Consider the following 13,261-nt stretch of genomic DNA (forward strand, 5'->3'; position numbering starts at 1 on the left):
GCTGCCTGGACCTCTGGGTTACTGGCCTGGTGATGTTACTACTAGACCGATCAGAGGGCTGTGAATCTTTGGAATTCTCCGCCCCAGAGACTTGTGGATGCTCCATCGCTGAATACGTTCAAAGCTGCGATAGACAGGGTTTTGGTGTCTCAGGGACCGGGCAGGGAAATGGACTTGAAGCCCAAGGTCAGCCATTTTCATACTGAATGGCGGAGCAGGATCGACAGGCCGTGTGGTCTACTCCTGCTCCTGTTTTCTGGCGTTCCTGTGTTTCTCCCCATCTTAGATGGGGAGGCTCATGTACAAACACTGGAGGAGGCTAAAAAAACAGAAAGCGCTGGAAAAACTCAGCGGGTCCGTGGAGAGAGAAACAGAGTTAACGTTTCGAGTCCATGTGACCCTTCTTCAGAGCCGAAGAAGATGCTAGAAGAAGCATTGGATGCTGTCAGGGCCTCTGAGCTTTCCCAGCATTTTCTGTTTTTGTTTCAGATTTCCAGCCTCTGCAGTATTTTGCTTTTATCTTACTGGATTAGACTAGTAGGGCTGAATGGCCTGTGTATTGTGTATAACCCCATGAGAGGCGGGTGGGGGAGCGGGGGGTGGGTTCAGAGGTTAGGACCTTGGCAGCTGAAGGCATGGACGCCATCGGGCGAGTGAAGGAAGTGGGGGAATGTGGCAAGAGGGCCAGAATCAGAGGAGCGCAGAGATCTCCATATTCGGGTGGGACTGGGCTGGAGCTGGGGGACGCCAGGTTCAGGAAGGCTTCTATACCCTCGGGCTCACCGACTGGGTCTCCGTTCAGCTGCAACCTGTGCGAGTCCAAATCCCATCGCAGTGACGGAGAAGCGGAATCGGTGCTGGGTGGGCCTCAGGTCAATTGGTCACGGGACTGAAACTGGGATCAGGCTGGGATCCAGATCATGAAGGGTTTTGGTGGGGTACAAAAGGAGAAGCTGTTTCCAGTGGCAGCAGGGTCGGTAACCAGAGGGACACAGGTCGAAGAGAATCAGCCAAAAAAAAAGGGTGGTGAGGAGAATTTTTTTTATATATAAATGCAGCGAGTTGTTGTGATCTGGAAGGCGCTGCCTGAACAGGCGGTGGGAGCAGATTCAATAGGAGCTTTCCAAAGGGGAATCGGATAAACACTTGAAGGAGAAAGAGTTGCAGGGGTGTGGGGAAAGGCGTGGAGGGGGAGGAGCTAATTCAAAGAGCCAGCACAGGGTGCGACGGGCTGAATGTCGCTGGGCCAAATGTCCTTCGCTGTCGATGGGTCAAAATCCTGGAACTCCCTCCCTAACAGCATGGTGGGTGTACCTACACCACAGGGACTGCAACGGCTCAAGAAGGCAGCTCACCACCACCTTCTCAAGGGGCAATTAGGGATGGGCAACAAATGCTGGGCCCAGCCAGCGACGCCCATATCCCATGAATGAATAACTTAAGAAAAAAGCCTGCGAATGGGAACCCTTCCATTAGTCACGCACGATTCCACATCCTGTGAATGAATAATAATTAAAAATGGCTTCCTTGACGATGTCCTTCAGGTAGAGGGCAGCTACCATCCCTACCCTGGTCTGAATCGATGGCCCCACTCTACACACGACTCTCAATATTTTCCCGGGGCAACCAAGGGTTGTCAACAGGTCACAGCCTTGCCAGCGATGCCCAAGACCAAGAGGCTTGGCGCAAGGGTGGCACAGGTCCAGAAACGTACCCTAGATCATCGTCTCCCGCCGCCTTCCAGCTGTTGCCGAACTGGGTGACGTTAGTCGCCAACTTCCCATCAGGCATCAGGAGCTCGTCGGACTCATTGCGGTTATAATTCCCACACATCCCGCACACCTGGCAAAGAGCAAAGGAGACAGGTCATTGAGCTCAGCTTTGGTCAACCCTCACGCTTCCCGATGCCTCGTGTTGCTTAAGCATGAGACATGAGTGCGGTGTAGGGTGTTTATGAGGCAGCCTTTCGGTAAAGGCTGAGTTATTTAAACATCCCCCGAGGGAAACTTCGAACAACTGTCATAACCTAGAATTTTTAAGTGGTGTGTTTGAGAGGCAGCTCTAAATTCAGGAATCAGATCATCAGCTCTCGAGAGATTTTAAATTAAAATAAATGAAACATTTTATTAATTTACCCAAGTTAAATATACACACATGGCTATAAATTACTACTGTCATAACTTATAACAAGTTCCCAAACTAATCTCCATTAAGGCAACAGCAACCCATAGACTTAACCAGACACCAGGCAAAGCATTTCCACCTTACAAATTCAAAATGAGGTTCTTTTCACTTTGGTTCCTGTGGAGACAGTTGTAGGCTTACAGCTGCTTTGATCTTACATTTGTCTCTGCCCTGCTCATACAAAATTGTTATCGGTTATACCCAGCACATCTCATTGAATGTAAGTTCTCATTGTATCACCAGCCCCTTTGAACTCCACCTCTTCTAACAATAAAACCCCTTTCATAGCACCAATTTTATTAGTAATAGAAACATATTGCTTGGTCTCTGCTAGCTTGGTGCAAGACTTCACCCCACTTCTTGAATGCTCAATTCAAAAAATGCAAATGTACTCTACCTCTCTTACATCTCAAAACTAGTACCCATCAAAGCTCCCAGACTAGCTGGCTTTAATCCAGTTGAGACAACCCACAGACTAAACCTTTATTTTAAAAGAAAAGTATTTTCCAATAATATTATATACATTTTAGCTTCATAACAAGGGGATGTGTGTTATTCAGAGTATGAGGTGAAATGTAGAAACATAGAAAATAGGAGCAGGAGGAGGCCATTCAGCCCTTCAATACCTACTCTGCCATTCAATATGATCATGGCCGATCCCCTATCTCAATGCCCTTCTCCCGCTCTCTCCCCATACCCATTGATGCCTTTAGAGTCTAGAAATCTATCTACTTCCTTCTTAAATATACTCAGTGACTTGGCCTCCACAGCCTCTGTGGTAGAGAATTCCACAGGTTCACCACCCTCTGAGTGAAGAGGTTTCTTCTCATCTCAGTCCTGAATGACCTACCCCACATCCTGAGACTGTGACCCCTTGTTCTACCCTCCCCCAACATCCAGAGAAAACATTATCCCTGCATCCCATCTGTCCAACTCTGTCAGGATTTTATAGGAAGGTAGCTTCGGGTTTCTCAACCCTCTCCAGATGTCCGACTGGAGAGGGTGCAGAAGGGATTTACTGGGTAAGTTCCGGGGATGAGGGAAAACAGTTACCCGGAGGGACTGGAGGAGCCGGGGTCGTTCCCCTTGGAGCGCAGAGGGTTAAGGGGAGATTGAACAGAGCCTTTCAAAACCATGGAGGGTTTAGATGGGAAAAAAATAAAGAGAAACTTTCCAACGGCAGAAGGGTCGATAACCCGAGGGTTCAGATTTAAGGTCATTGGAAGAAGAAGCAGAGGAAAACTGTTTTTATGCAGTGAGTGGCGAACTCACTGCCTGAGAGGGCTCAATACAGACTCAATAGAAACTTTCAGAGGGGAATTGGATCAATACTTAAAGGAGAAACAACTGCAGAGATTTGGGGAAAGAGCAGGGGTGCGAGTCAAATTGGATTGTACTTCGAAAGAGCCAGCCTAGACTGGATGGGCCAAATGGTCTCTTTCTGCCCTGCACTGTGCCGTGATACGATATCTCGATTCACCTGTTCTTGGACCTTCTCAGGTACAGTTTAAATAAAGCTAATCCATCCCAACTGGAACAGGCCGCCACTCGATGCCACAGTTAGTTGACCCCTCTGTCGATGTTTTTGGCCCCCTATTCACAGCTAGCGTCAGCTGTGGCTCACTGGCCAGCATGCTCACCTCTGAGCCACAAGGTTCTGGGTTCAAGTCCTGCTCTGGGCCCTTGAGCACACAAAAATAAACCCCCCAGGCCGACACACTCCCAGTGCGATACAGAAGGAATGCTGCACTGTCGGAGGTGCTATCTCTCAGGTGAGATGTTAAACCAAGGGAGCCCTTCTTGGGTGGATGTAGAAGATCCCAGGGGACTATTCCAAAGAAGAGCAGGGGAGGTGTCCTGGGGTCACTATTTATCTCTCAATCAGCATCACAAAAACAAATGACCTAGTCATTATCACATTGCTCTCTGTGGGATCTTGCTGTGTCAAAATTAGCTGCCCCAATTCTGACATTACAACATGAATTACACTTCAAAAAGTATTCACTTAGCTGTAAAGTGCTTAGAGACGTCTGCTGGTCATGACAAATGCGCGTCTTTCTTTAACTAGTCACTAAAGTTACGTGTTAATCAGTCATGTCTCAACCACTTATTTCCCTGTATAATCAGATGTCCGCTCATCTCACGGGCAACTCTGGTCTTCCCCAGATCAGTTCTGGAAAGCTCTATTGCTTCACGGCCAGTTAAGTTATTAACCTCAACTCTCCAACATCCGTCTTGGCACAGAGTGGGCACTCAATCCAATGTTGGGCAGACAAGACTGGGCTAGGCCAGCATTTATTGCCCATCCCTGCCCCTTGTTTAATTTTTTTTCCCCTTTAGAAGGGTCAACCACATTTGCTGTGGGTCTGGAGTCACATGTAGGCCAGACCAGGGTAAGGACAGCAGATTTCCTCCCCTAAAGGACATTAGTGAACCAGATGGGTTTTTATGACAATCGACAATGGTTTCATGGTCACCATTAGACTTTTAATTCCAGATTTTTATTGAATTCAAATTCCACCATCTGCCCTGGTGGGATTCGAACCCGGGTCCCCCAGGGTATTACCCTGGGGTCTCTGGGTTACTAGTCCAGTGACAATACCACAACGCCACTGGGCTGCTGGCCCAATCTCAGCCTTCCACCCTCCCCATTTCCTCAGAGCCAATCCCTTACCAGGAGCGCCGTGACAGACAGGACGCGTCAGCCAATTGCCTCGCTGCTTCATTCCCGACTCGGTGACTTCAAGCGGATGGAGGTTAGAAGGAAGGACTTGCCCCCTTTCTCTAGCCCCCAAAGCACTTCACAGCCAATCAAGTACCTTCTTGAAGTTCAGTCACTGTTGCAAATGGGGGAAGGGGGGAGGGGTGGAATGTGGCAACCAGTTTGCGCACAGCAAGCTCCCACAAGCTACTGCATCGTTTGGTCCTATGAAGTTGGTCGCTACAATGGCGTTCGTAAAGCTTGTTAAAATAACTCCCATTGTCCTGAAGTAACCACCAGGTAATTGTTCGTTTTGTGATGCTTGTTTGATGGGTAAAGATTTACCAGGGCCTTGGAGAGACTTCCCCTGCTCTCCTTCAAAACAGTGCATGGGGTTGTTTACACAAAAATCATAAGAAATAGGAGTAGGCCATTCGGCCCCTCGAACCTGCTCCACCATTTCATAGGATCATGGCTGACCTGATTGTGGCCTTAACTCCACTTGCGTGCCTGTCTCCACCCCCCACCCAATAACCCTCGACTCCCTCGTCGATCAAAAATCTGTCTAACTCAGCCTTGAATATATTCAGTGACGGTGGGGTGGGTGGGTGGGGGGGGGGGTGGTGGAGGTGGGTGGGGGGGGAGAGAGAGAATTCCAAACACTCGCGTCCCTCTGAGAGAAGAAACTCCTCCTCATCTCCGTCTTAAACGGGAGGCCCCTGATTCTGAAACTGTGCCCCCCTCGTTCTGGATGGCCCCCACTGCAACCCCACCCCCAATGTCTTGCATTTGGATGGCGCCTTTGGTGTCCTAAAGCTTCCCGAGGCCTCCTTCGGTGCAGGAGGTTTATCAAACACAAGGTTTGCACTGAGACACAGCAGGGAATATTGGGACAGGTGGGGGGGGGAACATCCTAAACAAAAACAGAATTACCTGGAAAAACTCAGCAGGTCTGGCAGCATCGGCGGGGAAGAGAGTTGACGTTTCGAGTCCTCGTGACCCTTCGACAGAACTTGAGTGAGTCCAAGAAAGGGGTGAAATATAAGGGGAACATCCTCTCAGCTTCTACCCTGTCAAGCCCCCTCTGAATCTTATATGTCTCAATAAGATCACCTCTCGTTCTTCCAAAACCCCCAATGAGTACAGGCCCAACCCGCTCAACCTTTCCTCATAAGACAAACCCCTTCGACCCATCGATGAACTGCTTCCAAAGAGAGTTTAACCCTCTTTAACATCGAAGGAAGTCCCTACATATGGGCCCCACAGGATGGATTCCAATGCAAGGGGGTTCCTACAGACAAAAAGCCAGGCGGCCTATACACAGGGCTCCATGAACACAGGGGATCTACAGGCAGGACTCCTGTGTGTGTGTGTGTGTGTGTGTGTGTGTGTGTGTGTGTGTGTGTGTGTGTGTGTGTGTGTGTGTGTGTGTGTGTGGATGACTTGCACATGTCGGCTTTCTAGTGGGTGACCCTTCAGGCACAGGTCCTAGAGATGGCACGTTCCGCGCCCCACCCCCCCCCCCCCAACCCCCCAAAATGGCGGTCCTGTGAAGCGGCGTCCGAGCTGTGCGTCGGCTGGGCCTGCTGAAGGTCGCCCGCGGTTCACGCTCTCACCTTTCCAAAGTAGGCGCTGGGAACCTTGACCTCCAAGTGGTGGTTCCCATCAAACTTCACCACGAGGCCAAAGTCGGTCTCCAGCACCGAGTATATGCCGCTGCTTGTAATGGAGACGCCTTTGATCTGACCAATCGCTGGGGCTCGAACCCTCACCCCGTCCACCTACGAGACACAAACGCGAAAGCTGTCACCGGCGTCTTGCATTTGGATGGCGCCTTTGGCGTCCTAAGGCTTCCCGAGGCCTCCTGCCGGCGCAGGAGGGTCATCAAACTCAAAGCTTACACCGAGACGCAGCAGGGAATATCGGGACAGGTGACCGAGGGCTCGGTGGGTTTGAAGCTGAGAGAGAGAGGGAGGGAGAGAGAGGCGGAGAGGGTTTAGGGAGGGAAATTCCAGAGCTCGGAGGGCCCCAAGGCAGCTGAAAGCATGGCCGCCGACGGTTAGAATGGGTCAAAAAAAAGAAAATTGGGGATGCTCGAGGGGGCCAGGATTGCAGGGGCGCAGCAACCTCGGAGGGTTGAGGAGCTGGAGGAGATTCCGGAGGTAGGGAGGGGCGAGGGGGGGAGGTGAGGAAGGAATTGAAACGAGGGATACATTTTGAAACGGAGGCGTTGCCGGTTCACGGGTCAGCGAGCGATGGGCGAAGGGGAGGGGTGGTGTGACTGAGGACACTGGGCACCAGATGAGCTGGAAGAGTTTGGAAGGTGGGAAGTGGGAAGGTGGGGTTGGGGGGGGGGGTATTGGGGGACCGGGGGAGGGGGAGGATGGGAGGTGTATTGGGGGACGGGGGGGGGTATTGGGGGAAAAGGGGGGTATTGGGGGAAGAGGGGGGTATTGGGGGAAGAGGGGGGTATTGGGGGAAGAGGGGGGTATTGGGAAGGGGGGGTATTGGGAATGGGGGGTATTGGGAATGGGGGGTATTGGGAATGGGGGGTATTGGGAATGGGGGGTATTGGGGGGCGAGGGGGAGGTGTATTTGGGGTTGGGGGGATATTGGGGGGAGGGGGGTATTGGGGGATGGGAGGTGTATTGGGGGGTGGGGGTATTGGGGGACGGGGAGTATTGGGGGACAAGGGGGAGTATTGGGGATGGGGGGTATTGGGGGACGGGGGGTATTGGGGTACGGGGTATTGGGGGACGGGAGGTATTGGGGGACGGGAGGTGTATTGGGGGGCGGGGGGTTATTGTGCTGAAGATCAACTTTAATCCTCAAAACACGAGACACAAAGCAAGGGAGAGAGAGAAAGAGGAAAGAGAGAAAGAGAAGAGAAAGAGAAAGAGGAGAGACAGAAAGAGAGAGAGAAAGAGGAGAGCGAGAAAGAAAGAGAAAGAGAAAGAGGAGAGAGAAAGAGGAGAGAGAGAAAGAGAGAGAGAAAGAGGAGAGCGAGAAAGAGAGACAAAGAGGAGAGCGAGAAAGAAAGAGAAAGAGAAAGAGGAGAGAGAAAGAGGAGAGAGAGAGAGGGAGAGAGAGAAAGAGAGAGAGAAAGATAGAGAGAAAGGAGTGAGGAGCCCAGGGAATTGGACTCTGGAGGTCTAGGGTCTGATGCCCGTTCCAAGGTTGAATGGCGGGGGGCTCAATGTCCCGAGCTTTTTAACTAACTCACCAGGATCCTCCGGCTCTTCTGGAGACTGACCCGGTGACCGAGGAGGTCGATGTGAACCACTCGGAGGTAGGAGGCGTGGGGCAGGCCCCGCTCCTCGTTCTTGGCGCTGACCGTGAAGGGGGTGACCATGGTGGCGTTGCAGACGGCGACCAGGGTGTAGGTGCAGGTGCCTATGAAGGTGTGCATGGCGTGGTCGAAGGTGTAGTAGTGCGGGTCCCCAGCGACATGACACGAGGCGAAACCTGAGGGAGGACAGGTCACATCGTTATGTAACAACGCACGAGACACGGGACCCAACTCGCTCTTTGGCGGAGAGAAGTAACATGTTTCTGTTATCCCCATAGCAATGTGAGAGATTTAGGGTCTGGTGTTCAGGTTAAAGGTCAGTTAAATTTAGCTTGGATATCAACTCCAAGGACAGTGCCTCCAGTGCACCAGCTGAGCAAGTGACCCCGTATTATATATCCATATATGGTCTTGCGTCAGCGGGTTATGTGTCTGAGTCCCGCTCCGGAGACATAAGCACAAAATCCAGGCGCACCCTCCCGGTGCCAGTACCGAGGGAGTGTGGCACTGTCAGAGGCGCCGACTTCCGGACGAGGCTCAAACCCGGCCTCCTCGTGTGCGATATCCAAGATCCCGCGGCGTGGACTGGCAGGAGAGGGCGGGGGAGAACACTCGGCCGACATTAGCCACGACAGAGGGCGACCCGAGCTACCACCTCGCCGCCGTCCCCCCCCCCCCCGGGATCTTACTGTGCGCTGACGGGTTCGTCGTGCTTCCTAAGTTCTGACGGGGCCGGCGCCTCTTCCCCCAGCGCGTCTGTTGAAGCTGCGATGCGGCTTGGGGATGTCCTGAGGAGGTCCCATATAAAACGCCAGCAGGGTTAGCACCCGCCGTTGTCAGATCTGGGGACCCCGGCCACTGACTCAGCCAATGTAATAAAATTCTTCCACCTGACACCACGTGGGGGGTACCATCTCCACGAGAGTTTGTAGCCTGTTCAGGAAAGCTAATGATAAACGGATCCCCGAGACAGGAGGCAAAGTACGGGACCGGACTCAAAGGCTTTACTTCATAGCTGGTTTATTTACAAGAGTACTGCATTTATATTGTGTCAGCCTCCTACCCATCCAACCTCTTTTATGTTCTTTTTGAGTGTGCCAATAAAAGCAAAACAAATAGCGAATTAACCAGATGAACGAGCCAATTAAGTAAATCGATAGCCTCTTAAAGGGCTCCCTAACCAAAGCGCCAAGTTTTAAAGGGACCTTTTTCGGATGGAACTAAAAGGTTGTTTTTTTGGGGGGGGCTGAGGGAGTGCCACTGTCCCTGCAGTGCCCACTGTAGCCACAGAAGAGGGGCAGATAGTCGGGCTGGTCTCTCTTTATACCCTTTTGAGACACTCCCGGTCGAGCAATGTCCTGATTTTAACATGCCTATCCTCACGTTCAACTCCCTCCATAGCCTTGCCCCTCTCTATCCCCCTTACCCACAATCCTCACCCTCCGAGATCCCGGCGCTCCTCCAATCCTGGCCTCTCCAGCATTTCCCCCCCTCCCCCCACCACCATTGGCAGCCGTGCCTTCAGCTGCCTTGGGTCCTGAGCTCTGGGATCCCCTCCCCCTCCTCTCTACTTCGCTTCCCTCCTCTGAAGACCCTCCTCACAACCTCCTCGACCAGGTCGCCGGTCCTAACATCTCCCACTGGGCTCGGTGTCATGCTGAGTCCTACAGTTAAAGGTGCCATAAGAATCTAAGTTATGGTTGTTCCATCTGGGGTGCAAGTGGGAGAAGTTCCCAACAGCAAAGTGGGTCAGGGTTAACCACATTGCAGGGACATGCATCCTGATAAAGTGCATTGTTGTCCACGGTGGGCTCCCCCATGCATTCACCGTGTCTGGGGCACGTGGTGTGGGGTAGACTCCATGCCCAGGGCAAGGGATGGAAGCAGGTTGCCCCAGGCCTAGGCCTCAGGATGTGTCGCTCCTTCCCCAGCGTCTAGGGGCCTCCGTGAGTATCTGCCGCTTGCTCTGCAGTGCGGTGTTTCTATGACTGCGGTCGGACACATAGAAACTAAGAGCAGGAGGAGGCCATTCGGCCCCTCGAGACTGTTCCGCCATTCATTATGATCATGGCTGATCATCCAACTCAATAGCCTGCTCCTGCTTTCTCCCCATACCCTTTGACCCCTTTCGCCCCAAGAGCTATATCTAACTCGTTCTTGAAAACATACAATGTTTTGGTCTCAACTACTTTCTGTGGTAATGAATTCCACAGGCTCACCACTCTCTGGGTGAAGAAATTTCTCCTCATCTCAGTCCTAAATGGTCTACCCCCGTATCCTCAGACTGTGACCCCTGGTTCTGGACTCCCCAACCATCGGGAACATCCTTCCTGCGTCTACCCTGTCTGTTAATTCCACGTGTACCTCATACATCTCTCCATACACTCACCTCTCTCCCTATATCACTCCACACACTTTCTCTCTCTTTCTCACTCCGCACGCTTTCTCTCTCTTTCTCTCTCTCCACACACTCTGCCTCTCTACGTGTTCTCTCTCTCTCTCCGTAAACTCTCTCTCTCTATCTCTCACTCCACACGCTTTCTCTCTCTTTCTCTCTCTCCACACTCTCTGCCTCTCTACGTGTTCTCTCTCTCTCTCCGTACACTCTCTCTCTCTCTATCTCTCACTCCACACACTTTCTCTCTCCCCACACTCTCTACGCGTTCTCTCTCTCTCTCCGTACACTCTCTCTCTCACTCCACACGTTTTCTCTTTCTTTCTCTCTCCCCACACTCTCTACATGTTCTCTCTCTCTCCGTACACTCTCTCTATCTCTCACTCCACACGCTTTCTCTCTCTTTCTCTCTCCCCACACTCACTACATGTTCTCTCTCTCTTCTCACAGCCTCTCACTCTCTCTACACTCTCTATCTATCTCTCTCTCTCTCTGTCTCTCTCCCTCTATATCCCCCGGTCTTCACCTTGGAGTGTAAGATAGATCCTGTAAATTGTTTTACCTTCCTGACCTTGTATATTAAAGTTTATTTTGGTTCGTCCAAGAATCTGTGGAACCTTGTGGATTTATTCTCTCATCGGGGGCTTTGAATGGCAAACCTTAAAAAAAGGACATTTCACTGGTCCCTTACTGCATCTTACCAAAAAAACCTACAGTATCCAGGGCTGGATGGTGACAAGTGTGAAAAGGGTAGAAGCCTGACCTGCTGTCTGACATCCCAGGACTCCATCCAGGACTTGGCACCTCTCCTGAGTGCCGCACTCCCAGCGCTCGCAGGTGATGTTGCTGGGACCGGCACAGGTGCAGCGCTCTGTGCAGTTCCCGTTGGCGATCCAGGATTCTCCTAGCTAGGAAACACAGAGAGAGAGAGACACAGGTCAGGGGGGTGGGGGGGAAATCGAACCCAGCTCCGTCAGCCCCCGCGTGGCATTCACCTGCTCATCGCCTGCTTCCAATCGCCTAAACGGGTCACCAACCCCGCCGCTGTCGCCTCCTTTCCCCCCTCCCACCCCCCGGCCATTCCTCGCAGCAAAGGGAAGATATTCAACTGCGTGGTGCATCGTCACCAGGCTTCGTCCTGTGGACGCCCCAAATTTGCGGCCCGTCCAGTGGGACTCACTGGATCTGGGTTGCTGGGGACAAGCCCTCGCTAACGGCGACACGGAGGCAGAGAACATTCCCAGCGCAAGCGTTAACCCTCAACTCCCGATCAGCGGGTCAGCCCCTTCCAGAGTGTTGACGCCTGTCAGCGAATCGCGGCCTGCCGGCAAAGCGTGAGAAAGTGGAAACGGAAGAGGCCGTTCGGCCCCTCGTGCCTGCTCCTCCATTTGTTGAGATCGCTCGTGAGAGTGGTTCTGGGGATGAGGAACTTCAGTTATGTGAAAAGGCTGGAGAAGTTGGGGCTGTTCTCCTTGGAGAAATAAAGGCTGAGGGGGAGATTTGAGAGAAGTGTTCAAAATGAGGGGTCTTGATAGAGTAGGTCCATAGTCGCTTGGTAGTACAGGACTCGAGTGTTGCTGAAAAAAGAGTCATGTCAAAACTTTTCACCTTGCACTCATCAGAACACCACCAATATAAGGACAAAACAACAATTTATACTGTATGTGAAGAGACTGCTGATTGGTTGGCAAGTGGACTCTGATTGGTAGAGGTGTTGCCACGGAGAATGCACTAGTGATAGTGACTGACAGTTAACTGCCAAGCATTGTTGAAATTTAAACCAGGCAGCTTGACCCAGATTGGTCAAGGCATTGCCGTGAGGAACGAGTCGGCGAATGGCTGTCACTTACCTTGTTTAGATGAAACAGGCGCAATGTGTGTGCACGTTCTTTCTGTCTGCAGAGGACGGAGCCCTGTGTATTCATATATGCAGATCCCGGTTCTATTCTCTGTTGCAGCTAAACAAAATAAGTGACAGCCATTCGCTGACTCATTCCTCAGGACAATGCCTTGACCAATCAGGGCTAAACTGCCTGGTTTAAATTCCAAACAACGCTTGGCAGTTAACTGTCAGTCACCATCGCTGGTGCATTCTCCGTGGCAACACCTCTACCAATCATAGTCCACTTGCCAACCAGTCGGTACTCTCTTCACACACACTATAAATTGTTGTTTTCCCTTTCTGTTGGCATTCTTGCGAAGTGTCCTGATGCGTGTGAGACAAAAAACTTCAACATGTCTCTTTTTGTCAGCAATACAGAGTGGAGAGGGAGAAGCTGCTCCCCTTGGTGGGAGGATCAAGAGCGAGATTGAAGGCGATCGGCAAAAGGAGCGACGGAGACACGAGGGGGAAACTTTTCACGCAGCAAGCGGCGAGGATCTGGAACGCGCCCGTCAGCGTTCGAGCCGCCGGGTTTAGCCGGGGCCCTTGTCTCTGGCTCGGCGCGCGGGGGCCTACTCACCAGCCGGTAGTTCCTCTCCGGGTCCACGCAGCCGCACTGGCTGAAGTGGACGCACCGGTCGCCGCTCAGCACGTGGCCTTGGTCACAGACGCAGCCCTCGACGCAGGGCTGGCTGCAGTCGTTGGGAGCCGAGAGGTCGGTACAGGAGGCCGGGCAAGAAGTGCCGCACGGCTCATAGTGACTGCCGGACGGACAGTTCAGAGCTGCCGGAGAGAGAGAGAGAGAAATGT

The 13,261-nt window shown here is 52.1% G+C and overlaps 1 protein-coding gene across 2 annotated transcripts in view; it reads right to left on the reverse strand.

The window, feature by feature from the left end:
- Positions 1-13,261, reverse strand: part of LOC121272262 (IgGFc-binding protein-like) — an 85,767-nt gene that overhangs the window by 31,672 nt on the left and 40,834 nt on the right. For both annotated transcript variants that reach the window (XM_041178803.1, XM_041178802.1), the window contains exons 26-30: positions 13,032-13,234; positions 11,333-11,477; positions 8,109-8,350; positions 6,502-6,666; positions 1,715-1,842 (exon numbers count right to left, since the gene is read on the reverse strand). In XM_041178803.1, the coding sequence (XP_041034737.1) occupies positions 1,715-1,842; positions 6,502-6,666; positions 8,109-8,350; positions 11,333-11,477; positions 13,032-13,234 (883 nt within the window). The remainder of the gene's footprint in view (positions 1-1,714; positions 1,843-6,501; positions 6,667-8,108; positions 8,351-11,332; positions 11,478-13,031; positions 13,235-13,261) is intronic.

This window comes from Carcharodon carcharias, chromosome 33, assembly GCF_017639515.1.
Source record: "Carcharodon carcharias isolate sCarCar2 chromosome 33, sCarCar2.pri, whole genome shotgun sequence".
NCBI lineage: Eukaryota > Metazoa > Chordata > Chondrichthyes > Lamniformes > Lamnidae > Carcharodon > Carcharodon carcharias.